General features: G+C 56.2%; 2 protein-coding genes across 10 annotated transcripts in view; one reads left to right on the top strand and one right to left on the bottom strand.

Moving 5' to 3' along the window:
• Positions 1-290: 290 nt before the first annotated feature.
• On the top strand, positions 291-6,769 carry THAP3 (THAP domain containing 3). 9 transcript variants are annotated; one of them, XM_060141571.1, is made up of 6 exons: positions 291-419; positions 829-894; positions 2,969-3,161; positions 5,342-5,404; positions 5,737-5,841; positions 6,076-6,769. In XM_060141571.1, exons 2-6 carry the CDS (start codon positions 878-880, stop codon positions 6,334-6,336), a joined length of 639 nt encoding a protein of 212 aa, XP_059997554.1. In that variant the 5' UTR covers positions 291-419; positions 829-877; the 3' UTR covers positions 6,337-6,769. The 9 variants fall into 9 exon arrangements, 7 of the variants coding, with proteins under 7 accessions (XP_059997554.1, XP_059997552.1, XP_059997558.1 ...); XR_009539110.1 differs by lacking the exons at positions 829-894; positions 5,737-5,841 and adding an exon at positions 3,359-3,738 and having other exon boundaries at positions 296-419; positions 6,076-6,091; XR_009539109.1 differs by lacking the exons at positions 829-894; positions 6,076-6,769 and adding an exon at positions 3,359-3,738 and having other exon boundaries at positions 296-419; positions 5,737-5,801.
• A 360-nt stretch (positions 6,770-7,129) lies between these two features.
• Positions 7,130-22,537, bottom strand: part of DNAJC11 (DnaJ heat shock protein family (Hsp40) member C11) — a 72,050-nt gene continuing 56,642 nt past the window's right edge. Inside the window, exons 6-16 of the mRNA XM_060141567.1 lie at positions 22,106-22,228; positions 21,169-21,242; positions 18,094-18,283; positions 17,471-17,556; positions 17,050-17,166; positions 11,943-12,098; positions 10,793-10,862; positions 9,956-10,013; positions 9,683-9,825; positions 8,852-8,981; positions 7,130-8,470 (exon numbers count right to left, since the gene is read on the bottom strand). Of these exons, the coding sequence (XP_059997550.1) occupies positions 8,445-8,470; positions 8,852-8,981; positions 9,683-9,825; positions 9,956-10,013; positions 10,793-10,862; positions 11,943-12,098; positions 17,050-17,166; positions 17,471-17,556; positions 18,094-18,283; positions 21,169-21,242; positions 22,106-22,228 (1,173 nt within the window). The 3' untranslated portion in view covers positions 7,130-8,444. The remainder of the gene's footprint in view (positions 8,471-8,851; positions 8,982-9,682; positions 9,826-9,955; positions 10,014-10,792; positions 10,863-11,942; positions 12,099-17,049; positions 17,167-17,470; positions 17,557-18,093; positions 18,284-21,168; positions 21,243-22,105; positions 22,229-22,537) is intronic.

Genomic DNA, 22,537 nt, shown 5'->3' with positions numbered 1-22,537 from the left:
GAAACCTGCACCGGCCAGCCCAGTTGGGGCTGTTGGGCCTGAGTTGGGCCCAGAAGCACCCCTTGACGCGGGTCGCGGACACTGCGCGAGATGCTGGCCGCGGAGCAGAGCCCGGCTCGCCTTCACTTGCCAACCTCCTTGCTGGCCCCGCCCCTCCCCGCCCCTCCCGCAGGCCCCTCCTCTCCTACTGGCAGCGCCCCATTCGCTCCTCCTCCACTCGCCAGTCCCGCCCCGTCCCATGACCCCGCCCCGTCCCATGACCCCGCCCCTCCTGGTGTCCCTGCCCCTCCCTCAAGCCCCGCCGCCGCCATCTTTATTAGGGGCAGCCGGGCCTGGTGTCTGGAGATGCCAAAGTCGTGCGCGGCCCGGCAGTGCTGCAACCGCTACAGCAATCGCAGGAAGCAGCTCACCTTCCACCGGTGAGGGGTGGGGGCGCCGGGGGGCGCGAGGGCTCGCCTCGCCCGGGCCGGCGGCCGCGGCCCCCGCCGGAGCCCCAGGCCTGGCGCGCGGGGGGTGGGGACGCCGGGGCCGCTGCCCGGTCCCTGGGAGGCCCGAGGGCGTGCGGCCAAGCCCTTCGCGGAGGGGCGGCGGCCCGGGGACCGGCGAGGTCCCAGCCCGGGAAGCCCGGCGCCGCCTCGGCCGCCTGGGCGCGCGGGGAGGCGGTCGGAGAGGCTGAGTAACCTGCCCTCCGGCGCACAGCCTCCCGCCGGTCCGGGGAGCCGCGCGCGGGGGAGGCCGTGGCGGGCCTGGGGCGCGCTCAGCGCTGCGCCCTTGCGGTTACTTGGTGTGCGTCCCCTCCGCGGCCCGGGGACTGTATCTCGTTCTCAGATGCTGCCCGGAACGTAGTAGGTGTTCAGTATCTGCTGCGTGATGAGCGATGCTGACGTCTCTCAGGTGTGCGGTGCTCACATCTCCGGGCCTCATGCCGGGAAGGAAGGGTGGGGAGGAGGAATGAGTACGTTCCGGCGGGTGGGCGCGCGGGGCCGGGACCTAGGTCTCTGCGGGAGCCCCGGGAGGACGGCGGAGCTTTTGGAGTCGGTCCCTGCGCGCCCCGCCTGCCGGACCGGCCGAGTGAAAGGCCGCCTGCCCATCGGTCGAGTGTCGCACGCTTTCTTTTAGGTTCCAGCCAGGGCTCCTTCCTCTGCCCTGTTCAGAGCGGGACTCCAAAGGGCTGCCGCTCTCCTGTCTCCACTTCCTCTCCTCCTATTAAGGGTTTTCTTTTTCGAAGTGAATGTGTTTCTTGAGATGTAACACACAGACGGAAAAGTGCACAAGTCATGAGCACGCAGCCCAACCACTTTAACAAAGCGAACAGCCCGTGTGACTGCCGTGAATTTAGAACATCACAGCCCCCAGGAGACCCCGACCGCTCCCCTTTCCAGCCCCTCATCCTCCCAGTGCCCAAGGGTAAGGCGGACTGCTTTGGCCTGTCTGGAACCTCACTGAATGGAATCACAGGCGGTACTTTTTCCTGTGCTTTGCTTACATTGTGCCTGTGAGCCCTCCATGTTGCTGGCAGCAGCAGCTCATCCTTTTCATTGCTGCATAGTGTTTTAGGAAGGTGTTTACCAGAATTGACTTGTTCTACAGTTGAAGGGCATTTGGGTGCCTCTCTTCTTTGGCCATTACGGTCACATGGCTCTGCGCGTTGTTGCTGGGTCTTGCCTTGCAGCACCTGTATCCATAAGTGTCAGTCGGGTATGTACCTGGGGGTGGCGTTGCCTCTGGTTTTCTCCCGTTCCAGTCAGACTCTCACCCCCACCATTCCCACAAATGAGCTCTGTCATGTCCCCAGTGGCCCTTATGATGCCACGTGCAGTGGTGCATCCTCATCTGAATTGATCTCTCTGCAGCCTGTGACACAACTGCTGACGCCTTGAGACCCCCTCCCACCTGGCTTCTAGGACACTTCTCGGCCTCTTCCTTTGTCACAGTGTCCCTTCTGAGTCCCCTTGGCTGGATCCTGCTCATTTCCAACACCAGACAGACGCTGGAGCACTTCAGGGCTCGGGCCATGCCCCTGCCTTGTCCCTGTCCATGCTCGCTTCCCAGGGTGCCCATCTCAGTCAGGCTCATGGCTCTGCCACCCTTACCTGGGCACGGGCCCACAGTGACATCTCCAGACACGCATGTCCACCTGCCACTCGTTCAGCACTCAGACATGTAAAATGCACCTCAAATTTAACATCTGACATAGAAAACCAAGCTGCTGACCCCCCAGAGCTGCCCCTCGCACTCCCCCGCAGTCTTAGTACATGAAACTCCCTCCTTTGCTGCACGGCCCACAGGCAAACCTTACTGCCTGGTTTTCACAGTACATCCCAGATCTGCCCGCTCATCACCCCCTCCTGCTGACACCCTGATCCCAGCCACCGGGGGCCCTCCTACAACAGCCAAGGCGGACTCACCTGCCACCCTCTGCCAGAGCCTCTGGGAAAGCCCTCCTGCCCGAGGCGAGGCCCGCAACCCCCTCGCGCCTGCGGGGCCTTCGTGCTTGCTTCTCCTCCTGATACCGCACGGCTCTCTGTCCCACTTCCTGCAGCCTCTGCTCCGATGTCACCTCTCAGGTGGCCTTCCCCACGTCCTACTCTTTCTTCCTGCACGGTCCGTGTCTGTCTGGTGGACCGGCTGTCTCCCTGTTCTAGAAGGTAGGCTCCGTGAGGGCGGGGCTGTCTCTCCCACTCCTGCTTCCCCAGCACCGGAGCCGGAATGGAGGCCCACCTGGTGGCCTACCTGGCAGATGTGGCTCAGGGAGCAGGTTGCTTGGGCTCTTTGGCCACGTTCACGGTCTCAGGATGCCGCCTACAGCCACGACGGCAAAGTAGATGTGGTTTAACAGAACGAGGCTACTGAAGTTTCCAGGCTGTCCAGTAAAATGCCGTGTGGGGATGTGAAAGGCCCCTGGGACCCTGAAGTGCTGCTGCGTTCAGTGCCGCGAATCCCTCGCGCTTCCTTGCTGTGCCCCCAGGTTCCCGTTCAGCCGCCCAGAGCTGCTGAAGGAATGGGTGCTGAACATCGGCCGGGGCGACTTCGAGCCCAAGCAGCACACGGTCATCTGCTCCGAGCACTTCCGGCCCGAGTGCTTCAGTGCCTTTGGGAACCGCAAGAACCTGAAGCACAACGCGGTGCCCACGGTGTTCGCCTTCCAGGGCCCCCCACAGGTGCGCGCGGCCGCGGGGCCCCGGCGGTGGGTTGGGCGCAGGGCACAGGTGGCATTTGCGGGGACAGCAGAGGCCGAGGACTGCAGCCAGGGCAGTGCTGGCAGGCCTCGGCGTCCGGAGCCCAGCAGGCCTTGCCCTGCGCTGTAGGGAATTCGCAATTTAAAGCTGCTTTAAAAATAAGTCACGCTTCATGACAGATGCCGTGGAAGCAGCTGATGGGCGAGGGTGCCGAGAGCTCCGTCCTTCCGTGGGCTCGAGGGCGGCGGAGACCTTCCTGGCCGCACCACACTCAGACCTCGTCCGCCTCTTGCTCGTTGCCAGCCCGGGCTCGGGGGCCTGTGGCTGAGGACCTGCCACCCGCCAGGTCCCTGTTAAGGTCCTCCTGTGGCTGCTCCGTGCCGGCTTGGAGCCCTGTCCGGGGCGCAGGAGGACGATGCAGGCGGAGCGCTGGTGGGGACGGGGACAGCGGGGCAGAGGCTTGGCGGTGGCGGGGATTTGGGTGCACTCAGCAGCAGCAGCAGCGGCTCAGGCTGGTTGGAGGGCGCTGGGGCCAGTTGGTGACGGGCGTGGGCAGGTGGTAGGTTTTTGGGCGAGGCCTGTGGGCAGGGACATGGCTTTGGAAGGTCCCTCTGGCTGGCAGCTGGTTCGGAGTTCACTGTGGCCTCGCAGGTGAGGGCAGTCACAGTGGCCTGAGCCAAAGGTGGGTGCTGCGATGAGAGGGGGATGGAACGGGCCGACTCTGCAGCCCTGGTGGACTGAGAGGGAGGTGGTCCAGGAGAGCAGGGCTCTGGGCCCCCGGGGACCGGGGGTCCCAGATTCCCTGAGGAAACGGTCCTGTGCACGTTGAGTTTGGCTTCCCGATGGGACGCCGAGGAGGACGTGTCTGGTGGGGCAGGATGTGCGGGTTTGGCTCAGGAGGGCTCACGGCAGGACAGTTGGGGCTCGAAGCTGTGAGGGGATCATAGCGAATCATAGTAAACCCTTGCCGTGCACCCAGTCTCAGAGGGAGGGCCCGAGCCGGTGCCCACTGGAGCCGGGGAGGCAGAGTAGCAGTAGAACACACACGTACCGTGCTGGTTTGTTTTTATTGGGAACGAGAGGGAGGGAGCTGATGGGAACCCTGAGTTCTAGGGTGCAGGGAAGGGCAGGCGCGGCCGTCTGCCACTTGCCAGCAAACACGCCCGGAGCGCCCTGCCCTCGATCTTCCCTTTGCCCGGTCTCTCGGCCTCCCCCTCCCCAAGTCCAGGCTCCCAGTGCCTGCAGGAGCCCCCGCTGCCGTCCTTCCTGTCCTGCCCCTCGCTCTCTCTGGCCCCTGTGAGCACCTGCCCCAGTGGAGGCTCCGTGCGGGCCGGGCTCTGCTCCGCTGCTTTTATTGCCAACGTCCAGAACGTTGCCTGGCACCGACTAGGCGCTTAATGCAGGAGTTTTTGGTTTTTTCTTTTAAACATGGAAGGCCTTTCATTTTATACACACATTTCATTGTGGTAAGAACACTTAACATGAGATCTGTTCTCTTAACTCACTTTGAAGTGCACAACACAGTGCACTACAGTATCGTTGACTGTAGGCACAGATGTCGTACCACGGGGCTCTAGGACTTACTCATTTTGCTGACCTGAAACTTATGTCCGCTGTTTAGGAACCCCACACCCCATCCCATTCAATCAGTGTGGTTACTGTCACGCATCTGTGGTAAACTGCTCGCCCTGAAGTCAGCCATTACAGGTTAACAGCTGGGGGGGCGTCGGTGGCCCTGCTCCTTGGCGCCTCCGGTGCCTAGGGGTGGGGAGAGTTGTTTCTGGCGCCCGCGGCCCCAGCTCAGCTCTGATGAGGTCTGGGGGCTGCAGGCTCTGAGCTGGATGTTTCCCACTATGTGGCTGCCACTTTGAGTCACCTACTGTGCACCTTGAAGAGTGCCAGGCCCTGGGGCAACACGTACAAATCAGGCAGGTCCCTGGCTTCACCGGGCCTCTGACCCGAGATTGGGAACACCTTCGGAGAAGGAAGGGAGCCGGGGATGGTGAGAGGAGAGCTGGGCTGGGTTCTGGGCGCAGTTTACTTGAGCCTCAGCCGGCGGAGCGTGAGGACAAAGGCGCACGAGGCCTGGCGCGGGCTCTCGGGGCACGGACCTCCTGCCCGTACCCCGGGGCCCGTCTGCAGCAGCTCCGTGTCTTTTGCAGCTGGTGAGGGAGAACACAGACCCTGCCGGCCCGAGTGGAGATGCTGCCTCTGAGAAGGGAAAGGTGAGTCTGCCCTGCTGGTCACCGAGCGCTCGGACTGCCCTCCAGGCTGGCCTGCTGGGTTTGGATTCTCTCATTTCCTAGAAAAGGGAAAGCCAAAGCCTTCTGTGCCGCCTTCTTCCTGTTCAGTATCAAGCAGTGGCAGCTGGTCACGTCTGGCTTCTGCTTCGTGTCTAAGGGTCTGACCCCAGGCCGTGGAGGAGGCTGGCTGTTCTGCAGGCGCCCCGGCTGCCCCCGGGTGGTGTGCGGGGACCACTGGCGGGACAGACAAGTAACAGCTGGGGAGGATCCACTTCTGTGTCAGTCAGTGGCCTCCTCTGCCCTGTCATTCCCAGGTCCTCCCTGAGACGGGGGCCGGGGAGGGTGGCCCAGGGAGGAAGGTGGACACGACGCTCGAAGCGCCGCAGCTGCCCCCGGACGCTGGAGGCCCCGGAGCACAGGTGAGGCCGGGCCAGGTGCGAAGGCAGCGCATGGCTGGTCTCGGCTCGAGGGGATTTGCTTCAAACAGAAGGAAGAAAATGTGCCTGAACCAGAGCACCACGACGTGTAGCCTGGATTCAGACCTCACCCGTGAACTTAGCTGCGACTGGGCAGCTCTGGGCTTCGGGAGGGCTTGGGGAAGTGCGTCCTGCCGCCCTGGCCGCTGCTTGTCTCTCACTGACCTCTGTCCTCAGGTCCCGCTACACAGACCGGAAGCCACTGGGGTCCCTGGTCAGCTGGCCAGCCCCACGCAGCCGTCCGATCACAGCTATGCCCTTTTGGACTTAGACGCTCTGAAAAAAAAACTCTTCCTGACGCTAAAGGAAAATGAAAAGCTCCGCAGGCGCCTGAAGGCCCAGAGGATGGTGATGAGGAAGATGTCCAGTCGCCTGCGTGCCTGTGGCGTGGGGCAGCCGGGACTCCAGGCCAGGCTGTGGCCGGGGCAGCGGAGCTGAGCCCGCCAGATGGGCCTTCTCCGCGGAGCCGCCGGGAGGAGGGGCAGTGGTCTCGGGGCCCCCGTGGGCGGACCTTTCAGTCCTGCCCTGACATTCGCTGGGCTCCACCTATTGTGAACGGTAGTGGCCTCAGGCTGGGAGGGGCGGGGCCGTGAGCACAAGCTGGGCGAGCATCCTTGGAACCAACAGCCCGAGGAGCCACCCTGGGCCAGTGTGGCTGACCCTCCCCAAAGGGGAGGAAACGCGTTTCCTTGAGGGGCAGCTGGGCCCAGGGGGGCCGTAGGGCGCTGGCACTCTCCAAGGCAGCGAGTGGCCCCCTGTCGCCTGGACGGCCGGCTCTCTAAGTGGCTGAGGCTGGCTTCTGTCCTGGGAGCGCCGCCTTGCCCCGCCAGGTGTGAGTGAGCAACGTAATAAAGTGTCTTTCTACACCGCGCTGCGCGTTTCCTCCTTTATTTAAAAACAAGGGAGCGCTGGCTTGAGGTTCCCTCTCCTGCCGCGCCTGGCTGCTTCTGACACTGCCTGCCCGTTTCCTGTTGAAGAGCCAGCAGGGCGTGACCAGCTCTGACTACCAAAAAAAAGGTGCCTTTAAAGAAAACAGGAATCCTGGCCTATGTGATCTCCTAACTTGGACTCTGTTTCTCAGGCAAATGTGTGACACAGAAAACTGATCCCCGTGGTTCAAACCATGGTTTGAACGTAGGCATAAAGGGCGGCACGAGGCTTGTGAGGAGGGGGCACATCCCTCATTTCGCTCACTCCTGAAGCGAACACAGACGCACCGAAACACTGCCCCTGGCTTTCAGGAAAGGTTTATTGTGGTAAGAGAGTGTCCCCTGTACAGTGACCCGCCCGCCGGGCAGGGACACAGGCTGCGGCCGAGGTCGCATTCCGCTAACGCGACGGTTATTGCATGATGTACATTCAGAGCGGCAGCTCGCAGGAAACCTTTTTAAAGTGGAGATAAATAGTACAGAACTGGACAACCTGAACTGAGTTTTAAAAGTGGAGGAAGGGGGTTATGAGTGATTTCTCCGGTACCAACGTCAGGAGTGAAGCCTGATTTTGACAGTAGCTGCGGAGAGGCTGTCAGAACCACCACCAGCCAGGCCTCTGCTCCTCCGGTAACTGTTCACAGGCCAGGCTGTGCAGGAGGCTCCTGGTCCTGAAATATTATGCATCCACAAAAGAGGCAAGTGAAGGAGGGGGGTCCTGGGAGCAGACACCCAAAAAGGGGTCCCGGTGAGGAAGAGCTGGACTGGCCAGGCGTGGGAGCAGCTGCGCCGCCTAGTGGCGGCGAGCGGGAGCGGCGCCCGCCGGAGCCCTGCGTCCCCTTCTCCTCCTGAACCCCGCGCTCTAGTGGGGCTGAGCTGTGTGGGGCGGGGCGGGAGGCATCGCGTTTTCCCGCGAGGACACGGGTGGCTCCTGGGACCCGGAGTTCCACCCTCTGTCCCAAGCCAGGTGCCAGTGGAATGGCTTGAGTTCTGGGAGGGGAAAAAAAGAGACTAATTTCCAAAACCATTTGTTCTCAGATAAAAAGCAGATTTATAAACCCACACAATCCTCTCCAGATTCACTTAGTGATATTTCAGCAGGAAAAGGTGGTTTTCAGGAAGTTGACCGAACAGATGCTCACTTGATTTGGAGATTCTGCTCGTGGGGACTCCTTCCTTCCATTTCATTTTCCACGTTCAGTGTGGATTTCAGGAAAAGTAGTTCACAGTCCTATGCGTGAGGGCAAGGTGTTCATAAGTACCTCACGGCAGACCAAGAGCTACTGGGGGGTTGCAGCCGGCACACGTGCTGAGGAATCTGGGGAGGGACCTGGAGGCTCCAGGGGCCCAGGGCCCTTCCTGGCAGGACATGATCCTTGGGAACAGACACGGGCCGTGCTGTGGTTCCGGTCCAGGTGGGGCTGCCTCAGTCCTACCTACAGCACCCGGAAAGCGGGGTGCCTGCGGGTCCCTTCACATAATTGATACAGTGCCACCTTCTACAGAAATATAAAATAAACACATCTGACGTCTGGAGTTTTTTCCTGTTTCCAAATTTGTAGACTCCCAGGGAAAGGTTTTTTTGTAGCCTCGTTTAAATCTGGTTTCTCAAGCAGTTTATCCATCGGTATCAATTCTGTGAGCTGTAAAAGAAAAGACAAACTCAGGGCGTCCGAAGGCAACTGCTTCCACGCCTTCTTTCCACTTCGGGGGTTTGGCCATCACCAGACCAGAGGCTGCCGGCCTGCAGCTGAGCAGAGTACAAGCTGCTGACAATCGTCTGGTTCAGCACACAAACGAGCAGCTGCGTCTGCTTCCCACGCAGCCGCCCGAGCTGCAGTTTCCAAGCACAGAGCTCACTCTAATTCCACCTGGGAGAGGGCTGACCCCTCCCTCGGGGCCCAAGCCTGCTGCTCCCCGGCAGAGGACAGGGGGAAGGCGCTTGTCGCCCCTCACTCGGAGCTCCCCGAGGGCCTCCCGAGGCCCGGGCACAGGGCGGGTGACGGCCAGGGGCAGCTACTCACACTGCTTTGGTATCCGGAGCGTCTCGCTGTCGAGCGCCATCACCTGATGCAGGACACCTCGGAACTGGTAAAGCACTTTCAGGTTCTTCTCTTCGCCCACACACGGGTCATAGAACCCAGGCAGCCCGGCCTGTAACAAGCAGACAGAGCAGACAGATTCTCACTCGAGGCAGTGGTTTAAAGCCCAGCAGCACTGCCGTCTGCCGCCACCTGGAGGAGCAGCGTGGAAGGGCCTGGACTTGCCCTAGGGAGCGGCCCACAGAAGATGCAAACTTGGGAGCTTGAGGAAAAGAAATGAAAATTTCAAAAAGCTGCCTGTTGAGTCCTAGACGTCGCCCTCCCAATAGGCCCCTTCTGCCACACTAACGGCACCTCTGTCTTCACAGAAGCCATGCCGAGGTGGGGGGCTAGCAGCCTGTTCAGGGAACGAGGGCTCTTTGGCCTGAGCTCCTCTGCGCTGTAACTCGCCTCCATCACCCACGCCCCGGGCCCCACCGCGAGCCTCAAACGTGCTACGGGCGACCTCATGCTCCTTCTGGAACGAGGCAAGGCATAAGCAGAGTGTGTGCTCCTGGGGGCAGGAGGTATGCTTTGCTTGCTGGTGTACCTGGCGCACGGTAGGGGCTCAATGATACCTGGCAACGAACAGATGAACAGATGAAGTCAACGGCTCCAGTGTGGCTGTAACGTGGGTGCTGGGCAGCACCCGGCAGTGAGTGTGGCAGCACGCGAGGTTCTGCTGCAGTGAAACGGCCCCTTCGAGGGGCCGCCGTCCGTCCCTCTTCCCCAGACGCCCTTCCTGTCTGAACCCCAGGGCCCCCGAGCGCCCACCTTGGAGGCCTCCGTGAGGATGAGCTTGGAGTCCTTCACCAGGCACTGCAGGGGCACAGTCACATCAATCACCTTCACCTTCTCGCTCTTCTTGCTCTTGTCGTTGACAAATTTCCCGTACCAGGCGTTGACGATGATGAGCCCTGAGGATGGGCCCGGTCAGGGTGGGGCGGCCGTGGCGGGCGGCCCCCTGTGCAGCCGGGCTGCAGGGACCACACGCTCCTGTGAGACCCCAGCACCCACCCCGTCCCCAAAGGGGCCAGGCCTCCTTACCCATTCTGGACTCTTCGGCCTCGATTATTCTTCGGACAGATTCCTGCATCAGCTGAACCTGCAAAGAACAAGGATGCCACCCTCAGGGCCTCCCTGGGCTCCACCTCTGTTGAGAGCCACGGCTGCGTGCCCAGTGCCTGTCAGCCCTGCCCCATCCACTGTCCGTTTCTCCTGGACATCACTGCTATCATAGGTCATGGAAAAACAATTCACTCAAAGGGAAGGAAGAGGACAATCCCCACCACTTAAAAAAACCCTCTTATGGGACTTCCCTGGTGGGGCAGTGGTGAAGAACCCGCCTGCCAATGCAGGGGACACGGGTTCCAGCCCTGGTCCGGGAAGATCCCACACGCCATGGAGCAACTAAGCCCGTGTGCCACAACTACTGAAGCCCGTGCACCACAACTACTGAGCCCACGAGCCACAACTACTGAAGCCCGTGCACCACAACTGCTGAGTCCACGAGCCACAACTACTGAAGCCTGCGTGCCTAGAGCCCGTGCTCTGCAACAAGAGAAGCCATGGCAATGAGAAGCTCGTGCACCACAACGAAGAGCAGCCCTCGCTCTCTGCAACTAGAGAAAGCCGGCGCGCAGCAACCAAGACCCAATGCAGCCAAAAAAAAAGATGAAATGACCAAGGAAGTTGTTGGGGAAGAAAAGCCTGAGACCTGAGGCCCCTGAGACCAGCATACAGGGTGTGAAGCACTTCCCCCCACAGCCCTGGCTTAAGAAGCATGGGCTCGAAAAGAGCGGCCTGTGCCCTGCACGACAGGCAGAACAGTCCCAGAAGCCACGGAGCAAAGGACCTGCAGGGTGACGGTGATGCAGCACTTACAGCAGCTTCTGCCTCTTGTTTCTTCTGCAGGATGTCGGTGGCTGTGCTTTCCCTTTGCTTCTCCAGCTCCCTAATGCGAGAAAAAGAAGCTGCACGTGAGGAGCGCGGCGTTAGCGGCAGGGAGACAACAGGGCCCCTGGCTGGGCCTGCGCCTGCAAACAGCCTGTGATCTTACTGAGCTCCCCGTTCTAGAACTTTAAACAGTATTTCCAAGGCGAGCTCAAGTAAATCTGTTCATCCCAGACCTGTGTGGCTTCCCTGTTGTCCCCAGATGGCTCTTCCCGACCTCTTCCGCAGAGCACATGGGAAACCCAGCACTGTGGGAGGAGGGCTCCACACGGCAAGAATCGCAGGAAAGGGGTCAGCGGAGAAGGTGAGAATCACAGGAGATGCCACCAACCTGGCATCATCACATGACCCTTTTGACAGGGACACTGCATACTACCTTAGACACATCCATGTACTTTGCCAGGGAAGCACACGCCTGTCCCATCAGACTTGACCCAGCACATTCTCTGCTCCAAGCCTGAAGTCTCCTGAGGCATTAGGACCCTGAGCTCTAATGAGTCAAAGGCTAGAGGGGCCCCAAGAGGAGAGTCATGACTTTCTCCCAGATTCTCTAAGCTCAACGAGTTATTAAATTAGATCATTATAAAGTAACAAATCTAAACCACCTCTCAGATTTAATGTTATGCTAATGGTTTATCTATAAGAAACTGCAAAATAAATTATATCTCGATGACTTCTAAGACTATAGTTAACGCATGCCTGGTATGTAAGAACTCAGAACCCAATCCTCCTGAATTCAGTGCCAGGAAAAGAAATGGTTAGAATGAGAAAAAGGAACACTTGTCATTTCTGTGGTCATGGTTTATAGTCCCAACAGTTTTGTAAACTAACTCCAATTCTTTCTGAAAGTAGGAAATGTGGGTTAACAGTAGTACTACTATGAACTAACGACAAGAACTAGTTAACATTTATCGAGGACGTGTTGTGGACCAGACACCGTGGTAATAAGCACTGTACACGGACCAACGCGTGTAGTTTCCCTAACAGCCCTGCGGGGTAGCTTCCGTCACCTCCAGTTACAGATGAGGAAGCTGAGCACAGTGCGGTGCAGTGGTGTCCCCGCCCCGTGCTGTGAACTCACTTCTCCTTCTGAGCCCTGAGGTAGGGTCTGATGACCAGGCGGTGCAGAGCGAAGTAGAGCACGAGGGGCCCCACGGTGGCATAGAACACGGCGCTGGGGAGCAGCTGGTCCGTCAGGTGGATGGGGAAGAAGTAGGTCTGACTGGCCCTGTTTAATCTGAAAACAGAACAAAGCCGAGCGCCCACATGAGCCAGGTTCCCAGGGAAGGGAATGGGGTCTCAGCCCCAGGAAGAGAACCTCTCAATACACGGGACTCCAGGAGGAGGAGGAGAGCCTGAGGCTTCGAAGTCCACTCCCGGGTGGTCCCCTGTCCCAAGGTTTAGCCGCTGGATCTGTGTAAGTGACGGAAGAAAGGTGTCACGACTTGCTGACCACAAGCAACAGACTAACGCCCGACCAAAATAACTGTGGCCTGAGGAGACAGGAGTGGCCACTCCTCCAGGGGTCCTTTCTGCTTTCAGCGATGGCTGAGTAGTTCCTACTGGACCAATCATCCCACAGACATCAACTGTAAACTCTGGATCACACATAACAAACACCTTCAGGGACTGGATAGCAACCAAGGGCAGAAGAACTGAACGGCACTGGTGAATTTCCTGATACTTTTTAAAAACAGCTTTTAGCCTGAGGGCAATTCTCAGTCTGTACCATATGGATGATTAAAACTGGAAAGAAATCTGCAGTCCTATTGGACTGAAGGACCAGACCCCAGAGTTTGGGGCAACCATTGCAGCTGGGAAGAGGGGGTCCCCCAAAAGGAAAGTCCCAGGTGGGGAGTCCCAGGTTCTGTGTATAAATGTGCCACAGGTCTCCAGCTGACCCCTGGTCTACCAGTGGCCGCCACACAGGTGAGTCCGAGTTTGCAGTCTGACTTCAGTCAAGTTAACGACCTTCTAAAAGGAAAAAAAGACCATGCTTTTTGGGAAAACATAACAGAAAATAGAATTTCTACAATATATTGTTTGCAATACCCAGAATACAATACCGACTACTCTACGTACCCAGATACAACGAGAGAAAAAGAAAACGAACAGAGACTGACCCCAGATGACCCAGATGTTGGAACCAGCAGATAGGATTTTAAAGCAACTATTTTAACTCTGCTCGAAGACATAAAGTATTCACTGATGATTTAACAGCAGACTGGATATGAGACAAGAGTCAGTGAATTTATAGATTAATATAAACGATCCAATATGAAGAACAAAGAGAAAAAGGACTGACAGCAAATGGGCAGAGCCTCAGAAACGTGTGAGACGACATCCAGCGGTTTAGCACACGAGTAATTAGGGCCCCAGAGAGGAGAGGATGGGGCAGATATTTAATATTAAATATTTAAAGAATTAAATGGCCTAAAAGGTGCAAATTTGATAATTTTACAAAAATACATACATAGATTTACAGATGCAAGAAATTTAGCAAACCCCAAGCAGCATAAATACAACAAAACCACATGTAGGTCAGCAGTCAAAGTGCCGAGAAACAGAAGTGAACAAGTTGAGTAGCCAGGAAAAAACCAAAAAAACCACACACATTACATGCAGGGTATGTTTCAAATGACCAACAACTTGTAAGGAACAAAGGGAACCAGAAGACAGCAGAACATCTTGAGAGTACTGAGAGAGAACTCTGTTAACCCTGAATTCTATACCCAGGGATGGGACACTTCAATAATAATGAAAGCAACTCCAGAACTGATAGACACTCAAAACTAAAACAAGAAATCAAACAACCCAATAATAAAACAGACAAAAGATGTGAATAGAGATGTCACTAAAAAAAAGATATGGATGTCAAATAAGCACATGAAAAGATGCTCAGTATCTTAGACATGAGGGAAATGCAAATCAAGACCACAATGATCTGCTAAAACAGCCGACACTAAAAAAAACGACCCTACCAAGGGCTGGGGAGGATGTGAAGCAACGAATTCTCGGAGCTGCTGGTGGGAAAGTGAGATGAAGCTGCTACTCTGGAACACAGCTTGGTGGTTTCTTATAAAGATCATGAATCAATGAAATAGAAAACAGATAAACAGGGGCTCCCCTGGCGGCACAGTGGTGGAGAATCCACATGCCAATGCAGGTGACACGAGTTCGAGCCCTGGTCTGGGAAGACCCCACACGCCGCGGAGCAACTAAGCCCGTGTGCCACAGCTACGGAGCCTGCGTGCCACAACTACTGAGCCCACGTGCCACAACTACTGAAGCCTACGAACCTAGAGCCCGTGTTCTGCAACAAGAGAAGCCACCGCAATGAGAAGCCTGCACACCGCAATGAAGAGAAGCCCCCGCTCGCCGTGACTAGGGAAAGCCTGCACAGCAACGAAGACCCAAATAAATAAATCATTTATTTATTTAAAAAAAGAAAACAGAGAAAATGAAAGAAACCAAAAGCTGGTTCTTTGACACGTGAAGTGCCTTAGCTAGACTGATTAAGAAAAACGTAGAAAGAACACAAATAAGCAACGTTAGGAATGAAGAGACATCATCTATAAATAACTACTGACATCAAAAGGATAAGGGGGTATAAGAGCAACTTCATGCTAACAAATTTGACACAGATGAAATGGACAAATCCCTTGAAAAACACAAATTAACAACACTGACATAGGATGAAACAGAGAGAGTAAATCCTAAGAGTTCTCATCACAAGGAAAAATAATTGTTTTTTCTATTTAATTCTGTATCTATATGAGATGGTAAATGTTCACTAAACGTACTGTGATAATCATTTCATGACGTATGTAAGTCAAATCATTATACTGTGCACCTTAAATTTATATAATGCTGTATTGTCAGTTATATCTCAATAAACTGGAAGAAAAAAAAGATGAAACAGAAAATTAGAAGAGCCCTATATTTATAAAATAAATTGAATTCATTATCAAAAATACTCCTACAAAGAAAATTCAGGCTCAGTTGATTTCATTGGTAAATTCTATGAAACATAGGGGGAAAAAAACCATTCTTACACAAATTCTTTCAGAAAATAGAGGAGGGAACAATTCCTAACTCATTTTATCAGGCTGGCATAACTCAGTCCAAAACCTGACAAATATATGATAAAAAGAAAATTATAATCAGCATCCCTTAAAAATATAGATTCAAAAATTCTTAGTAAGAGAACAGCAGATCAAATCAAGCAACATAGAAAAAGTATTATATGTCATGATCCAGTGGAATTTTCCTCCACAGTTTTCCTGTAAGGTTGGTTGAACGTTCAGCAATTACCGTGATTCATCAAATAAACAGAACATAAAAGTTAGCAATTGCTGCCCTGAGGTGCCTTCTAGTAAAACTTTGGTTTATTTACCAATACAATTTGGACAATTCAGCCTGTTGATAACAGGAAACTTGGCTGAAGTGAAATGTTTCTTTCCAAAGAGGCAGGGTGGCATCCTTGGGATAAGAATTCAATTCAGATCATGTCACGTAACATCTGCAGTGGAGGAGTGTTTAAGGCAGATACAGAGTCGCAGAGAACTGTGCCTCGTCGGTGGTCCCGATGTGGGGGTGGGGAGGAGAAGGGACTGGGACGCAGGGGACCAGATGGCTCCCTGCGCCCTTCATTAAATCTCGGGCGTCCTCAAATCTCATCTGAGAGGAGAGGTGCCTGATGCCAGCTCTGGCCTCGGCTCCGCGGCTGAGACATGGTCTGCTTCCTCTCGCTCACCGAGTCCCTCTTCAGTGCCAGGCTGTGTTCCAGGTGGCAGGAGTACAGAGAATAACTAAACAGACTAAGTTAAAGCGCTTCTGATGAGGGGCAGCGGGGGATGGATGGCCTGTCTGGGGTGAGGTGAGGGCTGCTAAGTTTTCACAGGGCAATGAGGGCAATTGGGTGACACGCGCAGAGACCGGAGGGCACCGAAGGAACCAGCCACGTGGTTACCGGGGACTGAGGAACGGCACATGCTAAGCCCAGAAGCAGAAGCAGGCTCGGTGTGGTCCCAGGGCAGCCAGTGTGGCTGGAGTGGGGCGACCAGGGGGCAGAGAGGACAGTGAGAGGTCAGGTCGCAGAGGGTCCTGAGGACTCTGGCTTTTGCCCTGAGTCGAGGGAGTCGCTGAGGGCTTTAAGCAGAAGGCTGACATACACTGGCTTAGATTTTAAAAGACTGTCTGTGTGGAGAAAAGTGTCCCAAGGGTGAAGGAGATCGGTCAGGAGGACACTGGTAATTCCACGAGACGGTGGCCGCAGAGGTTGTGAGAAATGGTCAGATTGAGGATGTGCTTTCAGACGAGAGCCAAGAGGATTCCGAGATACACTCAGTTCGGAGTGTGCGGGGGGAAAGGGTGGTGAAGGTGAGCTCCAGGGTTCTGGACAGGACCCACGGAAAGATGGAGCACTGAGCACTGAGATGGGGAGACTCCAGACACGGCAGGCTTTGAAGGGCACATGTGACCGAGGGCAGGGGGAGGACCGGGGCTGCAGATGTGACATGGGGATGCTGTGAGGTATCTGAGGAGAGATTCGGGAAAGGACGAGGGATCTATGAGCTGGAGGCCTGTGGGGGCGCCAAGCTGGAGCTAGAACAGTGAGCGTCCCCGGAGCCCGATGCTATTGAAGCCAGGATGCCGGATCAGACCGCCGGGGGGTAAGTCGAGGCCGACCAGGGCCCGACAGTGGGGCCTCCGCTTAGAGGCAACCAGCCAGTCAGGTGAAGCCAGAGGCAGCTCGGCGAGGCCGGCAGGCGGGGGAGACAGGGTCCGTGTGCAGGCGGGAGGGATCTGGTAGAGAGAACCCGAAGCTGCTGCGCCGATGACCACGCAGTACACGTCACACTGTGAGGGCCGCAGCCAGGGGGGAGAGCGGGCGTGCGGGGCCCGCACCCGGGCCGGCGGGGAGGCAGAGGGTGGTAAGAGACAGGCGGGGCGGAAGACGGGCCGGGGGGCACAGGGAGGTTCTCTGAGGCAGAGACTCAGACCTCACTGAGCGAACGTCGGGCTTCTGGACTCCTTGACATTTGCTTACACACCCAGACAGAAGCAACCACATCTCTAAGAACAGAATCACAGAGCAAAGTCTCCTCCTTCCTTAATGTAGGTAAAGCCCAGGTGAGTTACAAGGTGCCAGATAATCCCTGGCCAGAAGGACGAGTTCAACATACTTGACTTTGAGAGAAACTCCCTGCGGGACTCCAACGCTGACAGCTGCACCCAAAACGCTGTGCCTGGAGATCTTCCTCTCTGCTCCGTACTCCACCACCGTCCCGAAGAAGCCTGCCCTGCAGGAGCAGACCCCAGTGAGCGAGCAAGGGCCCCTCCGCTTCTGATCCCTCCTGGGTCCCTCCCAGTCACCATGGGCAATTGTCACTCGGGCCAGAGGCCGGGGCCCCTACCCCCAATTCTCTCTTGCCCTGCCAACCACCCACAGGGAGGACGTTCACCACTGACCCCTGGTCAATGAACAGAAGAGTCAGGACACCAGACCCTGGGTGCGACCGCAGGCAGCTTACTGCAACCAGCGCCACTGCCAGAAACCCCTACACAGATCAAGCGTGCTCCCGCGTCAGCCCGGCCAGGACTCACTTAAGGGATCCTTTCACGCGAGTCTGATCGTCATCCTGGAATTTGTGCTGATAGCTGATCAGCGCGAAGGAGTGAGGGATTCCAAGCTGGGGAGACACAGAGGGAAGAAGGAAGGCAGTTGAGACTGAAGTAAGCAGGGTCGCCCTGTCCCACAAAGTGTGTGAAAATTTGCCAGTAGCCAATGTTTAAAAACTGGGAGATTTCAAATAAAAACCATTTTCTGACTTCCCATGAAAAACAGAAACTCCTGCACACGAGCCTGTGCTCTCACAAGGGTAGCGGCTGCCCGCCAAAGGGTGGCTGCTGACTCCCCGCGCTCCTGCCCGGCCACCGTGGCCCCTGTGCGCACGACTCTGCTGGGGCGCCACTTACTGACCACGGCTCTCTCCCACCCCGATTCTGTGGGCTTCTCTCACCAGAAAGGTGAAAAAGGCCTTTTGCTTTAGGGCAGTTGGAACACAGCTCCCGTGGGGGCCTGAGAACAACAGCGTTCAACTCCTGAGTGTGGGTGGACAGAACTCGCCCTTCGGCCATGTGGGCGCTGGATTTGGGGGTGAGCAGGGGGAGGGTGGTCAGGGGCCCACAGAGGGGCTGGAGGAGGGTCCCCCTGGAGGTGTCCTCACCTGCAGGGCCACGGTGAAGTGGCTGGTCTTGGTGTCCCGGACGATGCTGGTGTTCATGGCCGACTGGATGCCCCAGCGCCACTGCAGGTAGCCCACCGTGTTCTTGTCCAGGTTCCGGGCCAGGACAGTGGTGAGGCCAGGCCGGATGCCACGGGATGAAAACTGTAGAGCACAGTTTGTCGTCACAAAGCTGGGGGGACACACAGAGAGAAAGGGTCCTGGATGACAGTGGCCACAGCCGTGCTAGGCCCCGTCCTCTCCGCCAGCCCACACCCTGCTCGCCATCACTCCCACGGCTCCCCGCCCGCGATCCAGGGAATCTCTCCAGTTACCCACCCGCCAAATGGCACTCCCCACCTCCATCCCATTCCAACTTCAGCTACAGCCAAAAGGCACCTGCATGTCTGCGCTCCTAAACCAGCAGATCCAATCCTGTCGCAAGTCAGAGCCACCTGCGGAGGTTCCCAAGTTTGGCTGCACGCTGGACTCACCTGGTGACTCTGAAAACACCGATGGTCGGCTCCTGCCCCCAGGTGTGCTGATTTATAGACCTGGTGTGGGAAAAGCTAGCCAGGTGATGCAAACGTGCAGCCAGTCTTGAGAAGCCCTTATCCAGGGCCCACCCCAGACCAATGAAGTCATTCTTTTTGGGTGGGGGCCCAGGCATCAGCGCAGTTTTCAAAGCTTCCCTTCCATCCTGATGTGCACCCAGGGCTGCAAAGTATTGACCGAAAGCTACTTGAGAAGCTAGCAAACCATCCCCCGAAAGGTCTCTGAAGTTGATTTCCGAGGGAGTCAGCCCCATCTTCTGGATAAAAAGGGGTATTTCACTTCAACAGCAAAGGAACTCACAGCACTTCACTCAAGCCGCTCAAAGACGAGCAAGCAGCTTGCCTCCAGCGAACAGCCGTCATACACTAGATGCCTGTTTCCTTCCTATGCTCTGGAGGCCTCGCTTGTGCCCCTAAAATAATAATACACGTGGTAACTCTGATGACATTTGCTCCTGTGCTCACAGACCTCTTCGCAAGGCCACACGAATGAGGAATCAACTCGTTGCTCTGCAAAGGCTCCCAACCCAACCTCGCCCCTTATCTGACACTCCAGCCACACCGGACAGCAGCCACATTCTTCCCCTCTAGCCACACTCGGGTCATCGGGGAGGCAGGCAGGGAGAGGAGGGATGAAAGTCACCCTGTGACTTTTAAAGCAATCAAAACATAAACAATGAGATCTCTGTTTAATCAAAGTAATACGATTTCGTATTTTTCTGGAGCGTGTCTAGAGAGAGAGAGAGAGAGAGAGAGACAGACAGACAGACAGACAGACAGACTCTGGGGCCAGAGCAGCAAGTCAGGCACTGCCCTGGGAGACGGAGAACTTCCCACCGGCCGCCTGCCTTTCTCCAGGCTCACCCACACCCACCAACTAATATCCTTCTCGTCACCAGTTTGGACTTGAAAGTAACCTGCCCCAGGGACTAGGGCACCCGGAGGAGGAGACACTGCACATTACCAAGCTGGCACCCTTCTATAATCTGCATTCTCAAGTCTGATAAGCCGGGTACTACGCTGAAATTCAACCTCCAGACCTGCAGAAGCTGATGACCGGCCGCACCCAGACTCGGGCGACCACTTAACGGACAGACACTTGGAGGCCCAACCAGAACGAACAGCCCACAGATTTTCCTCAGTGAGTGCCTCCTAAATGTGTCTAGTCTTCAGAATGACCTGGGGTGCTTGATAAAACTACGGATTCCGGCCCCCATCTCAGAGGACCTGAGAGAGGTCTGGGGGTGGGGGCAGGAACCTGTGCTTTCCGTCGGCAGCATCGGAGGGGACGATCCCAAGCAGACAAGCTTAGGACAATGCTGACACGTACATGTACTGCCCACCTCGAGTTCTGGTTAAAAGCCTTACCCCTTGCCCCTCTCCCAGAACTGTCGGGTCCGAGTCCCAGAGCAGAGGCCCGAGAAGCCGTGTTCTAACCAGCACGTGGGTGACCCCCGTGCTGGGGTGTCTAGTCTACCCCTCGCTCTCTGCCTGGAAGCCCCGCTCTCAGAGTTCTGCTCGGGCTGTGCTCGTCTGCACCCGTCGAGAAGCCACAGCTTCTTCTCTCTCTCACGACACTTCTTACTCTGCGTGGGACGGCCCTGCACACTGGCCTTTACCAGTCTTGCCCTGCAGGCATGCAGACGCTCATCGAGCTGGAGGCGAAACACCTTTCTTTGCAAACGTGTGCTCCGTTCCAGAATTCCTTTACCTGTATTTTATCCCCCAGAGGAAAGAGTTGTTTACCTTCCACCCAATTCTTTTATCTGAGCTCAGTGGGGAATAAGGACACCTCTGTTTTCTATATATATATATATTTTTTGCGGTACGCGGGCCTCTCACTGCTGTGGCCTCTCCCGTTGCGGAGCACAGGCGCCAGACGCGCAGGCTCAGCGGCCATGGCTCACGGGCCCAGCCGCTCCGCGGCACGTGGGATCTTCCCGGACCGGGTCACGAACCCGCGTCCCCTGCATCGGCAGGCGGACTCTCAACCACTGCGCCACCAGGGAAGCCCTCACCTCTGTTTTCTAGAAGGGACAGTCCTTCAGCACTGCCAAAGCAAAGACGAAGGAGAGCAGAGGTGGTGGGGTTTACAGCTCTGGCATAACACGAATGTGCCTAATAATCAGGCTGCCTCACTGCTTACTAAAGCCCCTCTCGAACCTAAAACGCATTCTCTGTGACAAAGAAATGAGCCGCAACCCATAAGTATTTCAGACCCTGACCCACTTCCCTATGAAGTGCTTCCCCTCCTGTGTATCATGGTCTTCACAGCCCACGGTGACCAGGCAGGGCAGGAGCCTGGCCCTGGGCTGGGACGAGAAGCAGACCTCCCTCACCCCCGATCCAGTGCTCTCTGCAACGAGCACAGGGCCTAGGCCCCACACCAGCTGCAGGGTCTGCCCTCAGTGACCTTGCAGGACAGACGACGTAACTGCAGATGATTCTGACAAAAAGAATACACAGGTTCTGGTCTCCTAAATCCACAAGGACCACCAAAGGGCATTTATCTCTTTATATTTACCATCTTGGTGTGAGATTACGGAACAACTTTAGGCCAAATAAAGGCCCCTGCAGGTCCCCAGCTCCAAATTCTAACTGTTCAAAAAAGAAAAAGAAAAAGAATTAATGGTGTTTTATCTCACAGCACAGTAAGCTCCTCTGGTTATAATTCCCTCATTTAATTCAATGCCATCGGCCCTCAGGGCTCTAAAAGTAGGGGTGGAAGAGTCTTAATATCTCATCTTAACCTTTGCCAAAGGGAGATTACTGTCTCCACGACCCAAGGAGGCCTGAGCCCCTCCAAAGAGAGCACTGCTGGCCCCGGGTCCCTGTCTCCCTAGCTCAGGCCATCCACACGGTGCCCGCTGCAGTCAGGGGTGGCCGCCCTCGTGCTGCACAGGCGCACTTCCACCTGCTCCGCTGCACCGCCTGCAGGTCCCACAGGTGAGCGGCGATGGCTCTCAGGGGGCTGATGTTAAACCCGCCAGCAGTTCTGCACTCGCAGTCGTGAAGCCCAGCCGCTCTGGCTGCCTCATTACTATTTTGGGTGACTTTCAAGGCAACTCTTCAATGTTAATTTGATGCAGTTCAATTTGCTCGGCAGAGCTGGCTGCTTAATGACTGCCAAGCAGTGGACCAGAGCGCTGAGACGGAGGCGCCGGCCTTCTGCACTGTGCAGGAGGAGGGAACAGCCTACAGGTGTTTGCTTAAGGGAACAGGGATGCTGAGTTTCTAGACGTGGGCTTTCCGGAGGCGGGCATCAGGGGGATATCTTCTTGTTCTACCCTAACTTTGAGCTGCCCGGCAGACTGAGAGCAATCCTCAGATATGAGACACACTCTTCTCCTGGGGACCACACTTATGCAAGTGTGACAGCTGGTACCCTTACACAGTGATGTGGCCAACGGAGGTCATTCTGTTGCAGTGGACAACACGGTCTCCCCCGTTGGCATTCTTACCTCTCCCCAGCCCTTCGCAGAAGTGACTCGTCTGAGCGCGAAGTTAATGGAACCCCCTCCATTCCCATTCTGGGTTGAGAGGCTTCCAGAGAGGATGGCTGTGTCTGAAGCTGTCAAGGGTGCCTAGGAAATGACACCTGCTGGTAATAAATTAATCAAAGCAACAGGAAGCGCCAAGGACAGAGCCTGACGAATACACCCCAAGTGCAAGGCCACAAGTATAGGTGAGTCCATGGTTCAAGCATGCAGGGATGCAGAACTGCCTCACCTGCCTCACTTCTCTCTCACCCTGGCATCTGAACTGCACGTGGCCACCAAGGTCAGGTTTTGCAAAAGCTTTAATGGGCAAATTTCAAAAATCCAGGGGAGACGCAGGGCTAGATGCTGGTTCTCGGTGTCCCAGTGCCATCAGACTGCACGGTAACTTCACCC

This window comes from Lagenorhynchus albirostris, chromosome 2, assembly GCF_949774975.1.
Source record: "Lagenorhynchus albirostris chromosome 2, mLagAlb1.1, whole genome shotgun sequence".
In the NCBI taxonomy this organism is placed as follows: Eukaryota; Metazoa; Chordata; class Mammalia; order Artiodactyla; family Delphinidae; genus Lagenorhynchus; species Lagenorhynchus albirostris.
This window is presented reverse-complemented; position numbering and strand designations above follow the sequence as displayed.

Bases quoted from the DNA above. Each gene is read 5' to 3' on its own strand.
- THAP3 (XM_060141568.1), top strand. From the start codon at position 346: ATGCCAAAGTCGTGCGCGGCCCGGCAGTGCTGCAACCGCTACAGCAAT. The intron at 420-2,968 runs GTGAGGGGTGGG...CTGTGCCCCCAG, and splicing joins AAGCAGCTCACCTTCCACCG to GTTCCCGTTCAGCCGCCCAG. The intron at 5,405-5,736 runs GTGAGTCTGCCC...TGTCATTCCCAG, and splicing joins CTGCCTCTGAGAAGGGAAAG to GTCCTCCCTGAGACGGGGGC.